Genomic DNA, 26,320 nt, shown 5'->3' on the forward strand with positions numbered 1-26,320 from the left:
GGGTAAGGGCAAATCTCTGGGCCAAATTTTCTCCCCCATCCTGTATACTAGTTACCGTCTTCTTAATTCTTTGTCTGTACATATGTGATCCTGAATATAAAAGAGTTAAGAGCCAGTGGAAATGATTAGAATAACCAAAAGCAAGTACATTGGGAAATTGCTAGCACTACCCTCTCTATTTCTCCTGCTAAAATGGGTATTTCATCATTAGTTTATGTTGGTTCTTTCCATAGTATTGGAAAGGCATGTTTCTTTTAGCTGCAAACAGCAGCAGCAACAAAACACTTCTCGGTTCTGTAAAAGTGTAGATGCACTGACACGTGCACTGACTCTTAACTTGAAAGTACTAGGAGGCTCTCAGAAAACAGTTCTTAGAATGTGATTATGGCCAAAATTATTTGAAGACATTCTTGTATGTTGCCCAGAAGCAATACACTTCTATCCACTGACCTTTCAAGTTCTTTCCCTATGTATTTCTCTTAGACCCTTTACAGCCTAATGAAAACCTTCAAAGCAATTTGTGACTTTGCTTATTCCTGGCCCCCACCCTGATCCATTTCCTTCTCAGTGCTTCCCTGCTCTGCCAGCTGTTGAAAGAGCAGGTCCTGCCTCTGTGTGTGTGTGTGTATGTGTGTGTGTATTATTTAAATATTTTAAATATTTCTACTGCCTATGAAGTCCTGACTGCTAAGTTCAGATCAAACCCTTGAATTTATTTTTTATCCAGCAACAAGAGCGGGTCTCTCTGTGCTGCCCTTCCTCAGCCCTTCCTGAACGACTGTGAGCTTCTGGAGTGGTTTTCACAGCAGCACCACTGAACAACAGGCTTAAACTGTAAGGTAAAATCTGTGTTTTTTTTTAATCCCCTTTCTTGAAGTTTCTGTCTTGTGTCCACAGTGCTTTGTGCTTAAAATGACTTTTGTTTTGAACATGTGTTTGTAATTTGAATATCTTTTGCTTGCATAATTCCACTTTTCCCATGGGAAACTCGGTGTTGTTCATGTTGTGCATTATCTCTCAGGCTTTCCATGATCTCTTGTCATGTTCTGGGTTCAAAGGGATGCTTCTGAAACATGCCAGGATCAGGGGCCTCCTCATGAAACTGCAGGTCACCTAAAGGAAAGCGTGAGTCTGCTTCAAATCCTCACATCTCTGCTCCTATCTCGCCTCCACTGCTATACACACACACACACACACCATGCCACTTTACAACATTTTCTGAAAGATAGAATATGTTGCTTACAACATTTATTTCAGTTTCTGGACTCTGACATGTGCCAGACAGGACTGTACTTTGGTACCGTGAAACAAATAGAAGAAATAGTCATTTTGCATTAAAAGAAATATTTAGTTTTAATGTCAGATAACTCAGTTTGTTATTCCTAAGAGGGACATTGTTTTTCATTTTTCTCTTTTATTGCTTAATCTTCCTTAGAGCCAATTTTAGACATTTTAACTTTTAGCCTACAGCTTACCTTGCTGTTGACTAGCCACAACTTGGACAGGCAGCTTTGAGGTGTCATGTAGACTACAATTTATTACTTTATAAAATCATTTGTCACTTTCCAATAGGGTTTAAAAAGGTTTATAAGAACTAGTTTTTATATTTTAAGGTAAATATAATTCACAAACCATCTCTTGGAGTGACTGGTTCAATGATATTAGCTGTATTATATCATCCACTCACACCTACAGCCTTCTCTTCATATAGTTTTGAAATCAGCATCAACCACTGGTCATGATGAGGTAATGCTAATTCATGAATAATATCCTGTATGTTTCTGAATTGGTCACGCCTTCTTCCCAGAGTTGACTAGACTATAAAGAATCAGTTACTTTATTTTCAGCTTGTTACTCATTCTATCTTTTTCTGGCAACATTTTTCCAGCATGAGTATCTTGAGGTTTTTGTAAGAAGGGAATTTGCTTTGTCAAAGAAATTCCTTACAAACTGTGAACACTCTTCTTTGAATGAGATAAATCTTGGACATCTGTTACTTTAGTTCAGGCCCACAGTAGATTTGCAGGATGACCGAGAGAGTAGAATCAGACAAATCTGAGGTCTAATTCTTGGGTTGTCCCACTCTTGCTGTGTGTCTTTCCGAGATTTCTCTGAAATCTCTGTTTCCTAAACTCATGTAAAAATGAAAGCAAATCTTATCTTCAGGGTGGGTAGTGCTTAGAAACAATACCTATTAAGTATAATCAACACATTTTATTTTGTTACAAGACATTGAATTCCTTTCAATATTGTTACATACTAGATTAAGGTCTTTTAAAACCATGATTCTTAAACTTTCCTGTGCATGCACATTACTGGGGGATTTTGCTAAAATATAGATTCTGATTCTGGATTGGGGACTGAGGGTCTGCATTTCTAATAATATTTCAGGTGAAGCCAGTGGTTCGTGGTACTGTGACAAGAACTGCACTTTGAATAACAATTGATAATAAATTATATAAATATAAAACAATAGTGAAAATTAAATTAAAAGTGAATAAATAAAGATAAGGAAAATGATGAGTTAAGATATGAAGTAGAAACAGGAATGATGCCATAAATGACTCACATGATATTAACTACCTACAACACCAGACCAAATTCGTCTGTAAGATTTGTAGCAAAGAGTATGATAAGGGAATTTGCATTCTAAATATTCATTGAGTGAGAAATGAAGATGAGAAATTCCCATTACCTTATTTTCACTGTCTTTCTAGCACAAAATGTCATCGATTTTAAGGCAAGCTTATGATTTAGTAACAACTTATATGGGGAAAGCAAAAAGAAGCATTGTTTCTGTATGTGTATCCATTAATTATAATATATAAATGTGATATATATGTATATGTGTATATATAGATGAATATATTATGCTTAAATATGACATATAACGCATATCTTAGAATAAAATATGCAGACATTTTTGCCTTAACTTTTTTTTTGTTTTGGGTGGGATGGGGGCAGGATGGAGGAATTAGTTACCTCAAAAAATATCAGGCTGTTACAACAGCATATTTTTCCTAATACAAAAAAATACTGCTTCCCATAAACATTTATTTTAGACTACGAGTATAAAACGGAGCTAATTTTTAAATCAGTAATATTTTTAATTGCTCCCTTTACACAAGTAACTATTGAGAGCTTTATCAGTATGATCACTGCTTCAAACACCCTCAAGAAACTTTGGAATCACTAATATTCTTACAAAATATTTCCTGATAAAAATTACATTATTAATCATTTTGAAAACCTATGAGTGGCAATCTTTTATTTAATTATAGTTATTTTATTAGAAGCAATATAGTTGCACCTGAAAATGATGTAATTCAGATTGTAATTAATTCAAAATCTCTCCTTCCATTCAATAGTATTTATTATTTTTATTATTTATTGAAAGATACAAGAAATAAATGAAACAATAGATTTGAAGGATCTTATAATTTACACATTCTATGTTTCCTTCTAGTTCTGGGATATTTCCATTTTTTGGGGGGGGGAAATTAAAGGAGTAGAAACATTGTTAGTTTAGTAAGAGCAAGGCTACAATTTCACTTACAAATTTCAATGGAGATGAAGGGAAAGAAAGATAATAAACAGTTCTCTTTTTGGAGGGGCTAAGCAGGTCAATGGAATTCTAATTCAAATTTATTATTGTATTATTGTGATTACTATTATGATAATGAGTTTTAATTAAGGAGTATGCAAAGATTTTTCTTGAAATACTGATTTAAAATACTTTTTACTTAAGAAAAGAGCTATTTATTCTAGTTCAAGAGATTTAGTAAACGATAGGAAGAAAATGAGGTCTGTTTTCCTTGCTCACATGTATTATGTATAAAAATTTATGTAGTATATTTATGTGTTGTGTCCTACTGAATCAGCAGCAGGACTTACCCCAAAAGAAAGAATAGGGGACGACCCAGCCACGACTGTTCCAAACCACCCCAAAATGGGACATGTTGAGATTCTGAATAAAGGCACTGAATAACCAGGTGATCAGTCCGTAAGCATTTGTTAGGCAGACTTATATACAGAGAGCTGCAGCTACTTTGCCACTTAAAGTGAGACCAGCAAGAAATAACACTCAAGGATGTCCAAACCTATGTCAATCACTCTACAGAGTGTCTATGACTGGGAGACAAAGATGGCTGAGGGACTTGTTTGCAGAGACTTGCAAACAAGTTTTAGGGAAACATTTGGGTATGTGGTCTTTTCTCAAAACAAGATGTGCCAGGGTTGGCCACCTTCGAGGTTATAGAGCCATAGCTCGGATGCTTCCAGGGAGATATGTGGAAGGATGCCTGGGCGGTCAGGGGCAGGAACAATTCTCAGGTAGGAGATGCTACATGTATCATATATCATGATAGAGAGGGGCAATGTAGTACTGACAATCAGAATCCCTTTGTTTAACTTCTCATTTCTCCGAGTTGAACGCTTTACTCCTCAGTAACGTAAGTAGAATGATCAGAAATAGAAAGTAAGGTTGTAGATAGAGGATGTTGAAAATGAGATGAAAAGGGACTGTTTTTCAACAAAAAATTATTAAGGGGTTTTGTCAGTATCTAAGTGGGAAACTAATTAGAAGTTTTTATCAATATCCCACTGTATATCTTTTAGAGTATCATATATTGTTATGTATTCATTAACAGTATAGTAGTTTTGTAGAGTTCTAATTACTCAATGAATTGCAGTAATCTAAATGATCCATTTTAGGGCCTTATTGTTACCAGATTTTATTGAGGTTCTTGGCTATGTTGCAGAAATGAATTTCAAGAGCACGCCAGGTGAGTTAGGCCAGTAATTTATTCAGGTAGGGAGGGACAAGAAATGGGAGATCAGGGGTCCCAGGTAGAGAGGAAGGGGTTGAAAAGTGATAAAGTGGGTTGATTTACAGACTACAATTCCCCATTATAGGTTATAAATTCCCAGGTTTACTTGCATGGCCACATAGCAGAAGAAAAATGGCAAGAGTGGCACACAGAGGGCAGGAATGGGTCCAGAGGCAAGAAAGCAGAACATGTGCATGCTCTGTCCTCGTGGTCTGCTTTATAAACTATTAATTATTCCACCCCTTTGCTAATGGCAGGGGAGGGGTTCTAGCTGTTTGCTGTTTTGATTGATAACCCCTCATCAGTCCCTCAGTGAGGACCCAATGATAAAGTCCTTAGGGAACATCTGGGGCTTTTCTTTGCATCCAGAAGAAGCCTTTGTTCTAGATAGCAGAATGTTGGGGGTGGGGGTCTTCCGGCAGCCATCTTGGGGTTACTGATGTCCATGTGGACTCTCTGCCAGATTGCAGATCCGTCTATTAATTCACTGTCTTACTAGCCTGCTTCATTATAATGACCATTTCCAAAGAATCCCTCCGGGCACACTATATAAAGTGTATATACGCTACCTAAATATGTGTCCTAAAATAAGCCAAAACTTCATTTATAATTATGCTAACTACACTGGAAATGAGAAGGCAGTTAAGAGCTACTGCCAAGTACTAGATTTTAGAAGTGAAAGTGGACTTCTGCTTCTGGGCAAGATGGAATAACAGGAAATGGATTTATTCTCCTGTCTGAAGCATCCAAAACACTGGACCAAGTATATGAATCAATGTTTGTTTGTTTGTATTTTTAAAAAATTAAAACTAAGGAACAAAGGGCAGAGAACTTTGAGATTCAGGGAACAGACAAGCTTAATTCTACAATTACCCCAGTTTACTGCCTTGACAGAATTCTCTGTTCATAACATAGGGAAGAGAAATACAGGCAGGATTTGGTGGACTCCCTGAAATAAGGTGATGGAGCCAACAGCCCCAGGAGAGAAAGGCAGTAAGATTTCGTAGGACAAAGTACTGGAGAAGAGAGAGCTGAACAAAAAGAATATTCCAGAGATTTACAGAAGGGACCCCTCCAGACTTTAGATGAGTAATGATATGAAGATGCCTATTATGAAACTACTCCAAGCAGGGAAATACCATTAGCGAATTATAGGGAATAATGTCAGGTGTACTTATAGAGCCATATTGGAAAATCTCATGATTCACAGGCATTGGATGGAGAACTCAGAAAAATCTTGCCTTGGGGGGGGGGGGGGGGGGTTGGAAATTAGGCCAGACTGAGCACAAGACCAGAATGAATCAAAATGTTACCAAGTAACTCACTTGTGTCCCAGAACAAAGCTCAAGGTTATTTATAGAAACAATATCCAGCACCAAACAAAATAAAATTCATAACACCTGGAAGTCAATAAAGGAATTAGAGATGCAAATAAGCAAAAGTATACAACCCTTAATGAAGAGAAAAACAATCAAGAAAAACTGATCAAGAAAAACAACTAGAATTGACACATTATCAGTAGTAGATAAAGACATTAAACAGTTATTTCTGCCCATATGTTCTAAAAGTAGACACATGAAAAACATTAAAAAGATTCAAATTGAACTTCTAGAGATGATAAAAAATGCACTGAATGGGATTAACAACAGATTGAATATTGCAGAATGAAAGGTTAGTAAACAGGAAGATAAAGCAATAGATGTTATCCAAAATGAAACACAAAGAGGAAAAAACCTGAAAATTAATAGAGCATCAGTGAGCTGCTGAAAATTTCATATGACCTAGTATACAAGTAACTGAATTCTCAGGAGGAGGATTAGGAGCAGAGAAATATTTAAAGAAATGATGAATTAAAAAATTTCCAAATTTAATGAAACCATCATCCACAAATCCAAGAAGCTTAGTGAACTTAAAGCACATACACACAAAATGTATGTAAAGAAACTATGCCAAAGTACATATGACACTATTGTGGGAAAAAACCACATTACATACAGAAGAATAAAGGTAAGAGTGATAGCAGTTTCCCTACGAAGAAAAATGAGGTTCAACTGAAGTGCTAAAAGGAGTGATGGATATATTTTGCTGTAAGTCCTGATTTTTTAACTGTCATATTACTGTGAAATGTGATTTTTAATTCAAAGTAGGATGTGCAGTTCCACTTTTTCCAAAGCTTCCACTTTGGAAGAGACCTTTGTTCTCTTTGTCACTGAGCCAGTTGCTGCCCTTGCAATCTGCAGTTTTATATCCACAGCAATGCCCTTTGTATTTCAATCTCTGTGAACTCAGTGTTTTAAAGGCTGATTATATTTAGTGTGAAGTTGTAGTGCCTTAAGAATAGCAGTAGCTACTCAAATTCTAATTTATATCCTCTTTATTTCTCCATGCTTTGAATTTTAGTAAATATTTCATAAAATATTTGTACAATTTGGTACAGAAATGACTTCCCCACAAGATTTCATGAGAAAAGATCTGCAGGTGGTTCATGGTTGTCCTATGATCCATGCTTTTACAAGCAACTGGGAAAGAATCGAACAGTTCCAAAACAGACTGGATGACATCGTGATAGCCACCTACCCCAAATCAGGTGAGTTTATTGACCTGACAAATGAAGGTCTGACTTTATCCCTTGTTTTCTGGTAATGAACCCATAACAAAATCACTGTCATCCTAAGCAATGTTAATATTCATTTGAGTCGGCAAGTCATTTACTTCTAGTATATAGAGATGGATATTTGAAGTACAGAAAGGGAGGTTCTGCATAATTAAATTTACACAAATAGAATATAATTAAGATTCTGGGCTTTCAATCAATATTTTTACCCCACACTTGGTTGATGGTTATAAAAATTTTACCTTTGACACAGGTACTACCTGGGTTAGTGAAATTGTGGACATGATTCTGAATGATGGAGATGTTGAAAAATGTAAGCGGGATTTCATTACTGTTAAAGTTCCAATGTTGGAAATGGCTCTCCCTGGAATAAGAACTTCAGGTAACTAAAATTTTGTAATCTTATTTACGTACCGTATTCATTGTTGTATTTGTGGTTCTAATTCCAAGAAACGAGTAGATTTGGCAACAGAAAATGGATATTTGCAAGCAATGCAATAACCGAGGCATATGAAGAAATTGTAATGCAGTTTATTGCATATCCAAGTGTGATTACCAAAGATAAAAGAGGTTTATTGTCAAAAACACTTGAACATTTGATTGTTCCTTGTTTTTTTTTTATTTATGTGTGTGTAAAATTTAACAGACTGCAGTGAGCAATAAGATCCTAACTTAGGTCACTGCTGCAGTTCAAAAAAATGGGCAAAGAAGTATGAAACTGCTCGTAAAACATAGGATTTATTATTAATAGAATTAACTTTTATTTTGCATATAATTATTGAGGGCTTCTTAAGGATTATGCAGTCTTCTATAGGTCAGATATAAAATCACTAATAATTTAGATACCCTAACCCCAAAGAGCTTACAGCAATATTATGACAATAAGCAAATGAATGAAAAAGACATAAATGCTATTAGACTTATATATCCAAAGAATAGACCTCTTTGAAAGAGAAAAATTGAAGAATTTACTTTAGATTACATGTTCAAATAAATCTACTCTGAAATGAGACTTCAATCATACACATAGTTGAGGAAAGCATGTTCCAGGAAAGTGAGGTTTTAGGTGTGAGGGCCTTGATACAGAAATGCAGTAGTATGTAGTCCAGGACTAAGAAAAGAACAATGAAAGAAGAGAAAACTGGGATACAAAACAATTAGAGATCAGGCAGAGGCAGATTATTTACGGTTTTGTAGTTCTTAAAAGATTCTTGAATTTTAATCTAAGCACAAGGAGAAAGGCATTGAAAGTTTTTAGACAAGAGCTATTATCTTTTTAAAATTATTATTATTACAAAGACCCCAATGACTGCTGTGTGGAGATGGAAATGAAGATACTAGGCAGGATATACTTTGGTATGGTTGATGGACTGTAAAAGAAAGGTGATGGAAATGAATCAATCTTTGACTCCCAGAGTTTTATTTTAATCAACCATGTGGACTACGGTACCATCTGTTTATATGAAAAACACTTGGGGAGGAACACATTTGGAAGAGGTTAGGGAGGGGAGGTATTAATGCTAATGCTAGGGCTGAGATGTCAGTGGATATTTCAAATATTTAGTTGAAATTATAGTGTTTGGGTTTCCTTCAAGACATGCATTAGGCAGCTGTCAGCATAATTGAGCCTTGGAATCAATGTCATTTCCCAGAGAAAGCCTGCAGAGCACTGTGAGAAAAGTGAAGAACACTAATAGAGGACTGGTAGAGGAGGAAGAGCTAGCAAAGGAAACTTACAGAAAAATAAGACAGTGAGCTAAAAGGAAATCAGAAGAGAACAGTATTCAAGGAGTGAGATGTGGAATTCTCAAATGCAGTTGGAACCTGGGATAAGAAGATGGAAGGATGTTACTAAATTAATCCTATCCTGCCTGTTGGTAATTGATTGATTTTCTAGATTATATTTTCACCCATTATGGATAATTAGTTCTCCATTTTTTTTGCCAAGAAGCCAGTAAAGAGAATATTCTTTTTCTTCTGTCTTTATTTTTTTAACGTTACATTAAAAAAATATGAGGTCCCTATATACTCCCCACCCCCCTCATCGCACTCCTCCCCCCATAACAACAACCTCCTCCATCACCATGAGACATTCATTGCACTTGATGAATACATCTCTGAGCAGCACTGCACCTCATGGTCAATGGTCCACACCATAGCCACACTCTTCCACAGTCCACTCAGTGGGCCATGGGAGGACATACAATGTCTGGTGACTGTCCCTGCAGCACCACCCAGGACAACTCCAACCCCCAAAAATGCCCCCACATCTCATCTCTTCTTCCCACTCCCTACCCCCAGTAGCCACCATGGCCACTTTCTCCACACCAATGACACATTTTCTTTGATTACTAATCATGATAGTTCATGAATAGAATATCAGTAAGTCTACTCTAATCCATACTCTATTCCTCCATCCTGTGGACCTTGGAATGGTTGTGTCCACTCCACATCTGTATCAAGAGGGGGCTTAGATTCGACATGGATGTTGGATGCAATTCTCCAGCTTTCAGTTGTAGGCACTCTTGGCTCCCTGGTGTGGTGTTTGACCTTCTTCACAGAAGACATAAGGCTTGGAAAACACTGATTAACTTTAGGGTAGCATATTTCTATTTTTAAGCAGTCAGAAAGAAGGGACACATGTCTCAACACCTGGCAAAATGGAATCTTCTGTAGTGGTTTCCCAACCAGTGCTCTGGGGACACTATCTCAGGGACAAGTCAGTGTAGTAGCCCGGTGTCTCAAAAACTTTCTTTCCATTGTCATTGCCATGAAAACATACACCAAAGGGAATTGCCAAGGACATGGACTTTGTGGCTTCCATCTTGTGGAATATAACTAGAATTTTACTTTTCCCTGTATGCCCTCAGGAGGCAAATCAACTATAGCCAATTTTTGCAGGAGAAATTATAATATGAAATCTATTTTCTCATGAAACATTTTGATTTCCCAGCAGAAAAAATTTCTCATTTTTTCCTCAAATGCCATAGCACTTTTTAACCTCTTACATAGTGCAACAGTATACCATGCTTGGTTACTTAAATATTTGGAAAGATGTACAGGTTTATGATTGTTCTGGACATGTAAGTCAGATGCAATTTTGTTAGTTGTGCCCTTCTACGCAAGATAATATAGGCTTATCAGGGAATCTAGACATTAGGGTGGATGTAAGTAATATTGTGAAAAAAGAATACATGGGACTTTGAGATTTATTAGATAAGAGATCTGAAGGAGGAAACAAAGATGACTGAATTTAAGGGATTGGTAATTCTAAAGCATTTGGCATCATTAATATATACACCTGGGACATGATAAAAGCTACTCAATTTGTTAAAGGAGTAAGAAGTTAAAGAGTTAGCCCAGCTCTTCCTAGTCTGATTCAGAAATTCTTTAAGTATGCTTTTATCAACAAAGTGCCTTCAGACTGGTCAAATCACTGATGTAATGAAATCCAAGGCTCTGAGGTTCTCCTAGCTAAAATGTAGAAAATAAATGGATACATTCTGCTTCAGGAATGTTCATATATCCTTTATCCAAAGATCTGAAACTGAAACCAAGTTCTACTATCTATGCATTAATTGTATGACTTTGGAGAGGTCAGCTAATAACTGAAGATTATACAACATTTTAATTTTTCATATTTGTATATTTTTATTTAGAGAATTTAGGAAGGGCAGGGAAATAGTAAGAAAATATGGTGAATACAGAAGGCCATTTATACTCTCCCCATATTCAAAACCCAATCTCAGGAGTTGAGATTGTGGCTTAAGCAGTTGAGTGCCTGCTTCTCACATGGGAGGTTCTGGGTTCAGTTCCTGGTACCTCCTGAAAAAAACAAAACCAAACAACAAGCAAAACAAATGAAAGAAACCAAAATGGGGGGGCGATGTGGCTCAGTGGTTGAGCACCAACTTCCCACATACAAGGTCCTGGGTTCAATTCCTGGCCCCCGGTACCTAAAAAAATAAATATATAAATAAAATAATCTCTTTACCCTTCTATGTACTTCAACTTGGCTGGAATATAAGAGGTGTGATGTACAGAGATGGACACTTAAGGGAAATAATAAAAAAAATTAGCTCCAACAGCTGAAGCTATACAAAAATATCATCATTTGTACTAAAATAGATGACATAGCACAATAGCTGATGTTAGAATTGCTAGTCATTGATACCTATTTGATGTACAGAAAATATGTTTAGAATCATTTATAGTAATGCATAAGTATGATAAAACTCCAAATTACTGAGCTAATTGGAGATGGGGAGCTGAATCATAGAGTATCTGAGATACTTTACAAATGATGAGTGATACAGTCAGAGCCAATCCCCTGATTTAATAATTGAATAACTATTACATTATTCTACCCTTTAAAACACAGAAAAATTACACATCTAATTGATTAAAAATTTAGTAGCATTATATATTGCTAAAAATGTATGGTCAATTTGACTGGAAAGATAAGAAAATACAGAGCGCTTGGAGACTCTAATATCTCTATATAACAAACTAACTATTCCCAGGTATAGAACAATTAGAAAAGAATCCATCACCTCGACTTGTGAAGACACATCTACCAACTGATCTTCTTCCTAAATCCTTCTGGAAGAACAACTGCAAGGTATACTCCTAACTGTATGTCAGTTCTTCATTGCTGCCCTATATATACCTTTAGTCACTCACATTAGTAAGTAAATGTCCAACTGTTTTGTTTCTTTTAGACATGAGAATGGAGCTACAGAAGAAAGTGCTTCATTTTTAAAAGAATATTTTTTTCAGGCTAAGACTTACATACCCTAATTTCCAAAACTTGAGTAGCAACAGAACCCTCATGTCAGCACAATTCTCCAGCTGCCTCTAGATATTCTGTGCTTCTCTGAAAACCTAAACATAAGGACTGAATTGGAGAAACAAGGCATAAAATTTGCAAAATGATGAAGTGGTAGGAATGTGGTAATATGAGGGTACTGAACTGGCATAGTGCAGAGCGGTTAGTTTCACTCTGATATTGAGATCTTGCTACCATGACTTGGTCAATTATTATGATAATAGTCTAAGAATGATCTGTCTACAAAGATATGCACCTTGACTTTTATTTTTTAAACAGTTTGTTTTGAAATATATATAGGTTCTTAAGAATGTGCAAAAAAACCTAGAGGTAGGTCCCATGCAAATTTCACCCAGCACTTCACCCTGCCAAAATAGTTAACATACTTCATAACTATAGCACAATATCAAAAGTAGGAAAATTGAAATTGGTGTAAACCTTAGAGCTTATTCAATTTATGTATGTATTATTTTTGCATGTGTACATCTCTATGAACTTTTATCATATGTATAGCTTTGTGTAATATCATAATCAGGATATTTAACTGTGCCATTACCACAAAACTCCTTTAGGCTACACCTTTATATAGCACACACCATCCATAATTCCTGAGCAGTATAATCTATTTCCCATCTCTATAGTTATGTTATTTCATGAATGTGCATAACTGGAATTTTGCAATATGTATCCTTTTGAGATGGAATTTATTCACTCAGAATAATTATCTTTTAATCAAATTATATAATTAATTATTGATACATGCAACAATTTAGATGAACTTAAAGATAATTATTCTGAGTGAATAAATTCCATCTGAAAAGGATACATACTGCATAATTCCATAGTATGGATGTACCACATTTTGTTTAATTATTCAACACCTGAAGGATATTTGGGTAATTTCCAGGTATTGATTATTCAAATAAAGCTACTATGAACGTTTGCATTCAATTTCTGTGTGAAAATGTTTTACTTTCTCTGTGATATATGCCAAGGATTGTTTGTACTGGGTCATATGGTAAGTCCATTTTTTTTGTTTTGTTTTAAAAGGAATTGATAAACTGTTTTCAAGAATGGCTTTATTATTTTACATCCCAACCAGAAATGTATCAGTAATGGAGTTTCTCTGTCATTTCAGTAAGGGAGTTTCTCATCAGTAATTGGTGTTATTAATGTTTTTAATTTAACCATTCTGGTAAGTGTGTCTTTTCTGTCATCTTTCTGTTATTGATTTCTAGTGTGACACCATTATCGAGGTCAGCATACTCTTTCTGGCTTCAATTCTTTTCAATTTGTTACAGTCTGTCTTCATTTATCTGGATTAATCCTAGTGAATGCTCTCTGGGGCACTTGAGAAGAATATGTGTTCTTCTGTTTTGGGGTGGGATGTCCTATAAATGTTAACTTGATGCCGTTGTTTAATGGTATTCTTCAGTTCTATTGATGGCTGAGAGTGACTTCAAGTCTAGTCATAACTGTGAATTTGTCTATTGCTAATTTTGCCTCTTAATTTTGAAACTCTGTTGTTTGGTGCATACACATTTAAGATTACTCTATATTCTTGGTGGATTGATTGTTTTATCATTATGTAATGTTCCTCTTTGTTCTTAATGATTTTCTTTGCATTGGAGTTTACTTTTGTCTTATTTTTGTCTGATTTTAATATAGCCCCTCCCCATTCTTTTTTATTAATATTTGCATGGTCTCTTTCCATCTTTTACTTTCAATCACCCATGTCATTTTGTTTAAAGTGAGTTTCTTGTAGACAGCATATAGTTGTGTTGTGTTATTTTAAATTCATTCTATCAATCTCTGTTTTTTAATTGTTTGTGTTTATGTCACTTATATTTAAAATAATTATCAATATGTGCTAGGGTTTACATCCATCATATATTATTTGTTTTCTATTTTTTCTGTTTCTTGTTCCTTTATTTTTAACCTTCTTCTGGCTTACTGGAATATTTTTGAGTTCCATTTTGATTTATTTATGTTTTGAGTATATTCTTTTGTATAATTTTCTTAGAAGTTGCTCCAAGTATTACCATATTCATGTTACTGCCTACTGGTATCAGCTTTCCACCACTTCAAGTGAATTGGTATAGAAAACTCACTTTCATTTATGTCCCTGTACACTTCCCATATTTTAAACATAATTGTCTTGTGTTTCCTGTACAGATACTGAGCATCACATCAGATGGTGTTAAAAATTTTGCTTCAAGTTTTAAAACATGAATAAAGAAGCTCATGAGGTGAAAGATAGTCTATTATGTACATTTCTACTTTTATATATTATCTTGCTCTTTCTTTTTTAAAGGTCTCAGCCTCCTTTTGTTATCATTTTCTTTCCATTTGGAGAGGTAAAGGGAATTGCTAAACTTTTTTCCAGAATGGCTGTACCATTTTACAACCATTTTACAACCCAACCAGAAATGTTTGAGTAATGGAGTTTCTCTAAGTTTTCTTTAGTCTATTTTTATTTATTTTTTAGTCTATTTTTATTCTTTTCTTCAAATTGAACACAATGTCATTCAGGACAATTTTCAAGTCCTGAAAATGCCCCTATATTACATCTGTTTTCTCTCTCCCTGACCTCAAAACCTCCAGTGGCCACTGCCTCCACATCAATGATAAAAGTTCTTCCATTGTTAGAATCACAGTAAGTTTATAGTAGAATACCAGTAAGTCCATTCTAGTCCATAGTTCATGCCTCAATCCAGAGGATTCTGGGGGTGGTGATGCCCACTCAACCTCTAATAGAGAGGGACTTCAGTCCCATATGGCAGATGAATGGGACTCTCTTGCTTGCATTTTGTAGACTCTCTTGGTTCCTTGGTATGATGGTTGTCCATCATCACCTCCTTATTAGTTGTCCTGGGTGGGTTTACTGAACTGAAGAGTAGGTGTTGCAACTCTGCTGAGGCTCAGGGCCCAGCTGGCACATGAACAGCTCAAAGATTCAAACATCTTGGATGTACATCTACCAACTCCAGCACCAACTATAGGTTCAAGAAGGAGGGATCAAAGAGCCATGTGTAGGGAAACCACAACTGAGTCCAATTCTATCACCCTGGGGAGCATAAATCCCAAAGTAGGGCCCTTTGGCAAGGCACCAAACTCATGAGTTATCTACCCTGCCCTTAGTGTCTGGGTGTCTCCAGAGCTGGGTGTCTCCAAATCCCTCATGAGTCACACTATTTAGGGTAATGTCTAATTTGGCAGTCAATGAGATCCTGCTAAGACGTGCATAAGTGTAACCTCTGGAATGATCTCCTGACTCACTTTGAAGTCTCTTAGCCATATAAACTCATTTGTCTTTACCTTTTCCCCCTTTTGGTCAAGATCTTTTTTCCAATTGCTTTGTTAGTTGGTGCTTGGTAGTAATCTCTCAGTGCCAGGGAGGCTCATTCCTGGGAGTCATGTATCATGCTCAGGGGAAGTTATTGCATGTATATGCTGAGTTTGGCTTAGAGAGAGGCATGACCCATGAACATTTGAACAAATGTGTATGCCTTGTATATATGCCCATGTGAACCTTCTTCCATGTATCCACCTTTACTGACACCCCACACAAATGGTCCTTCCCTGCCATAGTTGAAACCCTTCTGTTATCCAAAACTTCTTAAAAAATGAGGCCTATAAAATAGCCAAATACATTAATAAGAAAATGAAATAATGATAGTTTTAAAAATAGGAGATAAAATTTAAAAATTTTTTAAATAAATAAAATTTGGGGATAATGAAAATAATCCCCAATAATTTGTTTTATATTTTGCTTTTCATCACTGAGATCTGTGGTTCCTGTATGTGCAGTGACATTTTCTTCCATTTATTCCCCCAATGTCTTACTTTTTTTGTTTGTCTTCAATGAAGTTTTAGGTCACAGCAATGTCATGTACTGAATATATGGGACTCCCATAAATCCAACAACCTCCCTCTTTCCCCTTTCCTTTATTAACAACACTTTGTATGTAGATGGTACATTTGTTACAACTGATGTACATATACTGAAGCTTATTTACCAGCGATGGTCAGTGGTGTACATTATACTTTACATTTTGGACCATGCACTTTTACAAATTTTGATGAAATTTAACATCACCCATATCTATTTTTGCAAGTCATGTAGAACACTTCCATCTCCCTCAAAATGCTGCCTGTTCCATCTATTCTATTCCTACTTCCCTCTCCCCTTGGCACCTACAGCAACCACCAGGCTTCACTCTTTGCAGGACCAGATTCATAGTTACTTGCAGTAACACTGAGGGCTTGACAGACTAGTCTGTCCTCCCCACAGGGCACTGCCTATGCTCTTGAGAGAGTCCTGCCCCTCTATATGAGAACATAGCAGGACTCCCCAGGATGGGAGTCCAGCACTTCCTGTTCATCATGTGGGTCTCAACCCACTGATATAACACACTATGTCAAGAGGAACATTCACATACTTCCTGGAAGTCTGACCCTGGTGCACCCTGTCCCAAATGCCCCCCATATCCAATGCCCTAAACCTGTGACCCTACCTTGCTTTATTGCCAAAAGAACATTTACAATATTGTAGTTTCAACCACAGACCCACCAATCCCCAATGTTCACCTGCTCCCTCCCCCAACCCTTCCCCCAATTCCATGGACAGCCCGACCCCCCTCCACACCCTATCCCCTTGAAATACCTGCACTACTTAACCCAATAGTATCACTGAACCACTGTCATGTCCTTTCACTGCATAAGTACACACTTCCACCTTATCATAGATTTTGTGCATATGGGCATTGGCTCACAGCCGTATTCTTCTTTCTATTTCCTAAAAACCAATATTCCAGACTCTATCTCTGTGAGTCTGCTCAATTTACTTAATTCATATCAGTGAGGTCATGAAATATTTGTCCTTCAGTGCCTGGTTTGCTTCACTCAACACAAGGTCCTCAAGATTCATCCATGTTATCCCACATATTAACACTGTATTCCTTCTTACAGCCGAGTAATATTCCATTGTATGTATATACCACAATTTATTTATCCATTCATCTGTAGAAGGGCATTTGGGTTGATTCCAAATTTTGGCAATAGCAAATAATGCCACTATGAACATTGGTGTGCATGTATCTCTTCATGTCCTTACTTTCAATTCTTCTAGGTATATACTTTCAATTCTTCTGGGTATATACTTTCAATTCTTCTGGGTATATATATCCAGAATTGCTGAATCATATGGCAATTCTATAGTTAGTTTTCTAAAAAACCACCATACTGTCCTTCACAATGGTTGCACCATTCTATATTCCCACCAGCAGTGGATGAGTGTTCCCATTCCTCCACATCCTATCCAACCCTTGTAGTCCCATTTTTTTTAAATAGCCATCAGTCTAATGGGTGAAGATAATATCTCATTTAGTTTTGACTTGCATCTCCCTAATAGCTAGTGATGTTGAGCATGTTTTCATGTGCTTTTTCACCATTTGTATTTCTTCTTTGGAGAAGTGTCTATTCAAATCACTTGTCCATTTTTCAAATGGATTCTTCGTCTTTTTATTTTCAAGATGTAGGATTTCTTTTTATATGCAGGATATTAGGCCCCTATCAGATATATGGTTACCAAATATTTTCTCCCATTGAGAACCTGCCTTTTCACTTTCTTGACAAACTCCTTTGAGGTGCAGAAGTGTTTAATTTTGAGGAGTTTCCATTTATCTATTTTTCCTTTCACTGCTTGTGCTGTGGGTGTGAAGTTCATGAAACTTCACAAGACCTTGTAGATCCTTTTGCAAGACCCTGTAGATGCTTCCCTACATTATCTTTCAAGGTCTTCATGGTCTTGGCTCTTATATTTGGATCTTTGATCCATCTCGAGTTAATTTTTATATAAGGTATGAGGCAGTGTTCCTCTCCAATTCTTCTGGATATGGATATCAAGTTCTCCAGGCACCATTTGTTGAAGAAGCCATTCTCACCCAGTTGAATGGGCTTGGTGGCCTTATTGACTATCAGGTTATGTGAAGATCTATATAGGAACTCTTAAATTGGTTCCATTGATCAGTGTGTCTGTCCTTGTGCCAATTCCATGCAGTTCTGACCACTGTAGCTTTGTAGTATATTTTAAAGTCAGATAGCATGATTCCTCTGTTTCTGTTTTTCTTTTTCAATATGTCTTTGGCTATTTGGGACCTTTTGCCCTTCCATATAAATTTCATAGTTAGTTTTCCCAATTCAGTAAAAAACGCTATGGTGATTTTTATTGGGATTACATTAAATTTGTGGATCAGTTTGGGTTGACATCTTAATGCTGTTTAGTCTTCCTATCCATGAACAGGAAATATTCTTCCATTTATTTAAGTCTTCTTTGATTTCCTTTAAGAGTGTTGTGTCATTTTCTGCATATAAGTCATTTATATCTTTAGTTAAGTTTATTCCTAGGTATCTGATTCTTTTAGCTGCTATTGTAAATGTGATTTTTTTTTCTTGATTTTCTCCTCAGATTGTTCATTGTTGGTGTACAGAAATGCTACTGATTTTTGCACGTTGACATTATAATATGCGACTTTACTGAAATAATTTAGAAGCTCTAGAAGCTTTGCTGTAGATTTCTCAGGGCTTTCTATCTACAGGATCCTGTCATTTGCAAATAGTGAAATTTTGACTTCTTCCTTTCCAATTTGGACATCTTTTGTATCTTTTTCTTCTCTAAGGATTTGAGCAAGTTCTTCTAACACAATGTTAAATAGGATAGGTGAAACAGGGCATTTTTGTCTTGTTCCCAATCTTAAAGGGAAATCTTTTAGGATTTCTCCATTGAATATGATTTTAGCTGTGGGTTTTTCATATCAACCCTTTATCGTGCTGAGGAAGTTTCCTTCTATTCCTATCTTTTGTAGTGTTTTTATCAGGAAAGGGTGTTGTATTTTGTCAAATGCTTTTTCTGCAGCTATAGCAATGATCAAATGATTTTTTTTCTTTTGATCTATTTATGTGGTGTATTATGTTGATTTTCTTATGTTGAACCATCCTTGCACACCAGAGATGAAACCCACTTAGTCATGGTGTATAATTCATTCGATGTGATTAGCAAGTATTTTGTTGAGGTTTTAAGCATCTAGCTTCATTAGAGAGACTGGTCTATAGATTTCCTTTCTTGTGGTGTCTTCATCTTTGATATTAGGGTGATGTTAGCATCATAGAATGAGCTAGGCAATGTTCCTTCCACTTCTGTTTTTTAGAAGAGTTTAAGCAGAATTGGTGTTATTGATTTCTGGAATGTTTGGTAGAATTCATTTGTTAAGCCATCTGGTCCTGGGCTCTTCTTAGTTGGGAGGTTTTTGATTACTAATTCTGTTACTTGTGATTGGTCTGTTGAGTTCATCAATTTCATCTTTCATAATGCACACTGATTTTGTGCTTCAAGAAATTAGTCCATTTCTCCTAAATTGTCCATCTTGTTGGCATATAATTTTTCAAAGTATCCTCTTATGATATTCTTTATTTCTGTGGGTCAGTGGTGATATCTCCTTCCTTGTTTCTTATTTTATATTTCTCTTTTTTTCTTTGTTAGTCTTGCTAAGGTTTGCCAATTTTATTTACCTTCTCAAAGAACCAGCTTTGTTTTTTTTTTTATTTTTTCTAGTTCTTTCTTATTTTCAATTTCATTTAGTTCTGCTCTGATCTGTTATTACCTTCTTTCTACTTCCCTTGGGGTTAGTTTGTTCTTCTTTTTCTAATTCCTCCAGATGTGTAGTTAGATTTTGATTTTAGCTCTTTTTTAAAAAAAATATAGACATTTATGACCTTTTCCTGTCAGTGTAGCTTTTGCTCCATTCTGTAGATTTTGATACGTTGTGTTGTCATATTCTTTCATTTCAAGGTAGTTACTGACTTATTTTGTGATTTCCTCTTTGATCCACAGTTTATCTAAGATAGTGTTGCTCAGTTTCCATATCTTAGTGCCTAATCTGGTTCTCTGTCCCTTACTGGTTTCCAGCTTCATTCCACTGTGGTCAGAGAAATTACTTTGTATAATTTCAATCTTTCTGAATTAATCAAGTGTTTTTCTGTGGTCTAGCATGTGGTCTATCCTGGAGAATGATCCAAGAAGAATGTATATCCTGCTGTATTGGGGGATAATGCCCTGTATATATCCATTAAGTGCAGGTTCTCTAATGTATTATTCATAGTATTTATTGATTCTCTGTTGAGATGTTCTGTCTAATAGTTATAATAGTGTATTGAAGTCCCCCACTATAATTGTAGTAACATCTATTTCTCCACTGGACATCTCTGATTAGTTGCTCCATGTTCTGCATCTCCTCCTAGTTTTCAGTTTGTTTGTTGGATTGGACTCTTCATGTTTCTTAGTATGGGTTGTAATTTACTGTTGGTGTCTAATCATTAGTTTATCTTGATGGGTTTGTTTAGTTGATTAGCTTATCTTTTTTATCTAGGTTTTTGTTGTTTTTGTGTGCATGATAAGTTTTCTCTTTGACACTTTGTTCCTCTTATTCTATTTCCTTGCTTTTGTTTATGTTCCCTTGAAAAAAATATTAGGAGCAGAGAAAATGAAAGAGGCAAGAAGAGAAAAAGGATAATAGTAATAATAATAGTGAAAGGTAGAAGAGGAACAATATAAGACCTAGGAAAATGAATAATTAACTCCTAAGTAGTGGAGAACAATAAGAATAACAAAGTGAAGTACAAACAATGAGATTAGAAACCAAATAGAGGAAAATATATAGGATGAATTAAAAGTCTAGAAAGATGAGAAGAAAGGGAAAGAGAAAAGACAAGACAAAAAATGTAAAAAAAGAAAGAAAACAGAGAAAAAAGGAGAGAGAAATGAAGACAAGGAAAATTGAAAACCAAACAAAAAGAGGTGGAATGTAAAAACAACAACAGAAAGCAAGAGATAGAAAGATGAAAGAAGAAGAAATAGCACAGGTAGACAAATTTGTTAAACAACAACAAAAAAGGGAAACAAAGGAAGGGAAACACAACAAAGAAGAAACAAGACAGCAGCTCCTGATTTAAAAAAAGAGGGGTTGGGAAGAAAGAGGATTAAAAAGAAAAAAGAATAGAGAACAAACAAGCAAACAAAGACCATGGAAAAACAACCTTCCCTCTTAGGCCTCTAAGAAGCTTCTAGGGCTGCTGATGTTCTTCAGTCAATCACTCTGCAGCCTGCCCTCTGCAGGTTTTGAACTGGATTTTAGCAAGTAAACTAAGTTAAATTTTAAAAAAGAACTTTTTTATTTTAAGAAAAATAAGAGATCCAAGAAAAGCTAATACAAAAAGGATGTCTATATGTTCCCTGTTCTGAAGTATGAAGGGGACGTCTGATAACCCAGGGGATCACTTCTCTAAGAAGAGTTGGTATCAAACCAGGGATCATGTAAATTCATGGCAAACACCTCTACTGAGGTAAACTTTATCCTTGAGTTGGTTAACCTTTCAGAAATGGTCTCCCCACCTTCCCTCTGGCAGTTTAGAAATTGCAGTTGGCCAGCTTCCTGCTGATTAGGTGCTTGTCTGTCCACGTCCCCTTTCTATTCTAATTGCTTTCTCTCCCAGGGCAGCTGGTCATGGTAGCATATATGAGTGGATTCCCCCCTCCACTCTTCTGGTCAGATCTAGATTCCTTCAGAGATTCAAAGCGGACCCTGGTGACCAAACTCACCACAAAGAAACTGCTCTCAGCCCTCTTCCAGGCCCCTCCTCTTCCCAGGGTACCCTAAATAGTTCCTTGAAAGCATGGCTGCTTCCTACCACCTGCCTCCCTTAGGTGGGCTGGAATTTTGATAGTTTTGTGCTCTGTAATAATCAACTGCCTGTCTCTGCCCTCTCCCACCCAAGCTCCTCTCTCCCAGGGTGGATGGATACATCAGGCTGCCTGAGCAGATTCCCCTCTTCCCTCTTCCTGGGGCCACTTGGTGCGGGCTGGTATGCTCCCTGAAGTTCAAAGGGGGCCCAGGCAAGTAAAACCCACAGATAGGGAACCTCTCTCCACACTTCTCCAGAACCCTTTTCCTACGGAGAATGCTCTCTCTCGCTGGGTGGCTGGTAGGAGTCAAGGGATTCCTGGCAGCTTTTGCCTTGAGGGTGGGGCTTAGCCACCCACCACCGTTTCTAGCCTTTTGAGGCAAGAAACTCACGTTTTCCCTTGGGCTCTTTATCTCTTTGTCCAGTTCCCTTCAGATCGATGCCCTAAAGCCTGCTCTGGGGCTTCCCAAAACAGTTCACTAGGATAGGATTTTGCACCGTCTAAGATGTTTTTTGCGAGAGAGGTGGGGAGGGCACACCTAAGTCAATGCCACCTTGCCAGAACTCTTTCGAATGGCTTTTACTTTGCACAACTTCCAAGTCAAAAAGCGCTTTGTGGATTTTTTGCTAAAGCTCAATTATTTTTGACTAAATAAAATAATTTCCATTTGATTTTCTTCCTCCTTCTCCATGCAGATGATTTATATGGCTCGAAATGCCAAGGATGTTGCAGTCTCATATTACCATTTTGAATTAATGAATAATTTACACCCTCTTCCTGGCTCCTGGGGAGAATATCTGGAGAAATTCATGACTGGAAATGGTATGTAGACCATGGCTTGAAATTAATAGATTATTTTTAAATAATACTGATAACCATACTAATGTGATTTTTCCCTTCAACTCGCTTATTTTTCCAAGTCAGTACAAAATACATTCAAAATCCTTTTAGAAAATTATATCAAATGCATTTAATGTTTTAGTGTCATGTTCAATTCATTAACCAGGTATTAATCATTGGGATAATGAAAATATTCTGAAATCCCTTTTCTGTTGCTAAAATATAATTTTTAGTTCCTGTTCACAGTAGACATAGTTTAACTTGCCCAAATCATTGGTTAAATCTCTTGCTATATTTATAATACTTGGATGAATACATGATATTGTACTTCATAAAAATGATTAGTACCTTCTATGTGAAGCTAATTATCATCAGTTGGAAGTCAATGAATTATCATCTGAAATGCTTCCTTTGTACTTTACATTTTTATCTGATAGTTGTACTTCAAAACTGGGTAATTTTATCTATTTAATAATTGAGCATAAGTTCTCAAGTCCCATGATTAATAAATTATGTTTTTTACAATTCAACTTACTATTTAGAAAACTTCTTTAGTTTGATCAATGCTTATGGAAATAGATTGTGTCTCTGGTTTTAGTGGCCTATGGCTCCTGGTTTAATCATGTCAAGAGCTGGTGGAAGAAAAAAGAAGAACACCCAATACTTTTCCTATACTATGAAGATATGAAACAGGTAAAAATGGTAGAAATACATCCAGATAATGCCCTGTTCCCTACTACATCCTGAGGCAAAGTAAATAACATTCTTCTTCCAGTTAAAAAATTTTTTTGAACTGTCTTTCATATGTGAACATAAACAAACAATAAGTGTATAGTAAAAGTTATAAACTTATCAAACAAACATGCATGTCATCATATAGGGCTTCCACACATCACGCCACCACTGATACTTGCATTTTTGTAAAACATTTGTTATAAACAATGAAAGCATCATCAAAATATTGCTACTAGTTATAGCCCATATCTTACATTTGGTGTATTTTCCTCCCAATCTACCCAATTATTAACCTCCTGTACTAGTGTTACTGGATTTTGTCTAAGTTCATGACTATGCTGCAGAAGTGAATTCCAAGAACATGTCAGGTGAGTTAGGCCAGTAATTTATTAAGGTAAAGAGGGAAAAGAAATGGGAGAAAATAATAGATCATGGGTCCCAGGTGAAGAAGGGGCTGAAAAGTGAAAAAGTAGGCTGACTCACATACTACAATTTCCCTTTATAGATTATAAATCCCGAGGTTTTACTTGCACATTGATCCATGCAGTGGGACATGGTGAGAGCAAGGCACAGAAGGCAGGACCAGGGCAAGACTGGCACCAGGACTGGCACCGGTACAGGGCAAAGGCAAGAGAGCAAGAAAGCTTGCTGCTTGCTTTTTAAACTATTAATTATTCAGCCCCTTTGCTAATGAGAGGGGAGGAGTTCCAGCTGTTTGCTGTTCTGATTGATTACCCCACCCATCAAGACCCTAGGAGGGTACAGTTATAAAGTCCTTGGGGAATATCTGGGGCTTCTCCTGGCTTCTGGGGAAAATCTCATTCTGAATGGCAGAATCTTGGGGGGGCGGGGGAGGTCTTCCAGCAACCATCTTGGGGTTATTGATGTCCATGTAGAGTTTTTGCCAGGGTCCAGATCCATCTATTGATTCTCTTTCTTACTAGCCAGCTTCATTAGTATTTTATGTTATAATTCATGAGAGAACATTCCCATATTTGTTTTGTTAACCACAGTTCATCTTCCACCACAAGATTCCCTGTTATATGGTTCCATACCTTATACAATCCATTGAAAGTATACACACACATAGGGGCTCTCATTTTCAACACAGAGTTGTGCTTTCACCCAAGTCCATTTTAGAATGTTTTTCTTACTCCAAAAGGAAAATGCCATACCCCCTTATACCTCTTAGAATTGCTATCCCTTAGAATTGATATATCATCTTTGCCTTTGCTATCAAAATGTTACAATATTACTGTTAACTATTTTCAATAAATTATATTATTTGTAATCACATACTTCATCCCTAGATTATACAGTCCCTAGATTATTCTCTAGCTTCCTTTCAATTGACATTTACATCCAGTCTACCCCTTTCAGCTACAATCACATTTATATATCAGCAGAGTTAGTTATACTCATTATAATGTGTTACCATCAACTCTTCCAGTTTCCAAACTTTTATAATGACCTGATTAAAGATTCTACATATATTAATCATCAGCTCCCATTCTCAACATGCATTATATCTCCTAGTAACCTATCCTCTAGATTTACTTTCATGAGTTTATTCATTGTATTTAGTTCATAAAAGTGTGACCATACAAATTTGCCCTTTTTCCTCTGGCTTATTTCAGTCAACATAATGTCTTCAAGTTTCATTAGTGCTATTATATGCATCCTGATTTCATTTGTTCTTACAGCTGAATAGTATTCCATTGAATGTATATAACATATTTTTAAAATCCATTCATCGATTGATGGATACTTGGTCTGGTTCCATATTTTAGCAACTGTGAATACTGCTGCTATGAACACAGGTGTGAAAATGTCAGGTTTTATCCTTGCTTTCAGTTCTTCTGAATATATTCCTAGTAATAGGATTGCTCAATTATATGGCAATTCTATATCCAGCTTCTTGAGGTACTGACAAACTGTCTTCCACAGAGGCTGCACCAATCTACATTCCCACCAAGAGTGAAGGAGTGTTCCTATTTCTCCACATCCTCTCCAACACTTTTCTGTTGCTTTTGAAAAAATAATGGCCTCTCTGTAAGGTGTGAAAAGTTATCTCATTGTAGTTTTCATCTACATTTCCTGTGATGTTGAACATTTTTATGTCCTTTTTAGCCATTTTTATTGAAAAATATCTATTCAAGTCTTTTGCCCATTTTTAAATTAAGTTACTTGTCTTTTTATTACTGAATTGTATAACTTTATAGAAGATGGATATCAAATGCTTCTCAGATATGTAGTTTCCAAATACTTTATCCCATTGAGAAGGCTGGCTTTTTGCTTTCTTGACAAAGACTTTTGAAGAACAAAAGTATTAATTTTGAAGAGATTCCATTTATATATACTTTTCTTTCATTGCTTGTGTTTTGGGAGTAAGGTTTAAGAAACTATTGCCTACCACCAGCTCTTGAAGATGCTTCCCTAAATTTTCTTCTAGGAGTTTTATGCTTGTAGCTTTTATATTTAGGACAATAATCTATTTTGAGTTAATTTTGTATAGGGTATGAGATAGGTGTCCTCTTTCTTTCTTTTGGATATGGATATCTAGCACCATTTTTTGAACAGACTATTCTGGTCCAGCTAGATCTACTTGACAGCCTTGTCAAAAATAACTTGACCATACACAAGAAGGTCTATTCTAAGTTCTAAATTCAGTTCCATTGATCAATACGTCTATTTTTTATGCCAGTATCATGCTGCTTTTACCATTATAGCTAAGT

General features: G+C 36.2%; 1 protein-coding gene across 2 annotated transcripts in view; it reads left to right on the forward strand.

Annotated features, from left to right (window-relative positions):
• The first annotated feature begins 550 nt into the window (after nt 1-550).
• LOC101435317 (sulfotransferase 1B1) overlaps nt 551-26,320 on the forward strand; it is a 36,655-nt gene continuing 10,885 nt past the window's right edge. The window contains exons 1-7 of one of the 2 annotated variants that reach the window (XM_004477558.5): nt 551-625; nt 728-839; nt 7,267-7,416; nt 7,697-7,825; nt 11,967-12,064; nt 22,706-22,832; nt 23,449-23,543. In XM_004477558.5, coding sequence (XP_004477615.1) covers nt 7,269-7,416; nt 7,697-7,825; nt 11,967-12,064; nt 22,706-22,832; nt 23,449-23,543 — 597 coding nt within the window. In that variant the 5' untranslated portion in view covers nt 551-625; nt 728-839; nt 7,267-7,268. Of the gene's footprint in view, nt 626-727; nt 840-1,105; nt 1,126-7,266; nt 7,417-7,696; nt 7,826-11,966; nt 12,065-22,705; nt 22,833-23,448; nt 23,544-26,320 lie in introns of those variants that run through there. The other variant, XM_004477561.5, reaches the window with a different exon arrangement.

The sequence above is a fragment of the Dasypus novemcinctus genome, chromosome 1, assembly GCF_030445035.2.
Source record: "Dasypus novemcinctus isolate mDasNov1 chromosome 1, mDasNov1.1.hap2, whole genome shotgun sequence".
NCBI classification, from domain to species: Eukaryota; Metazoa; Chordata; class Mammalia; order Cingulata; family Dasypodidae; genus Dasypus; species Dasypus novemcinctus.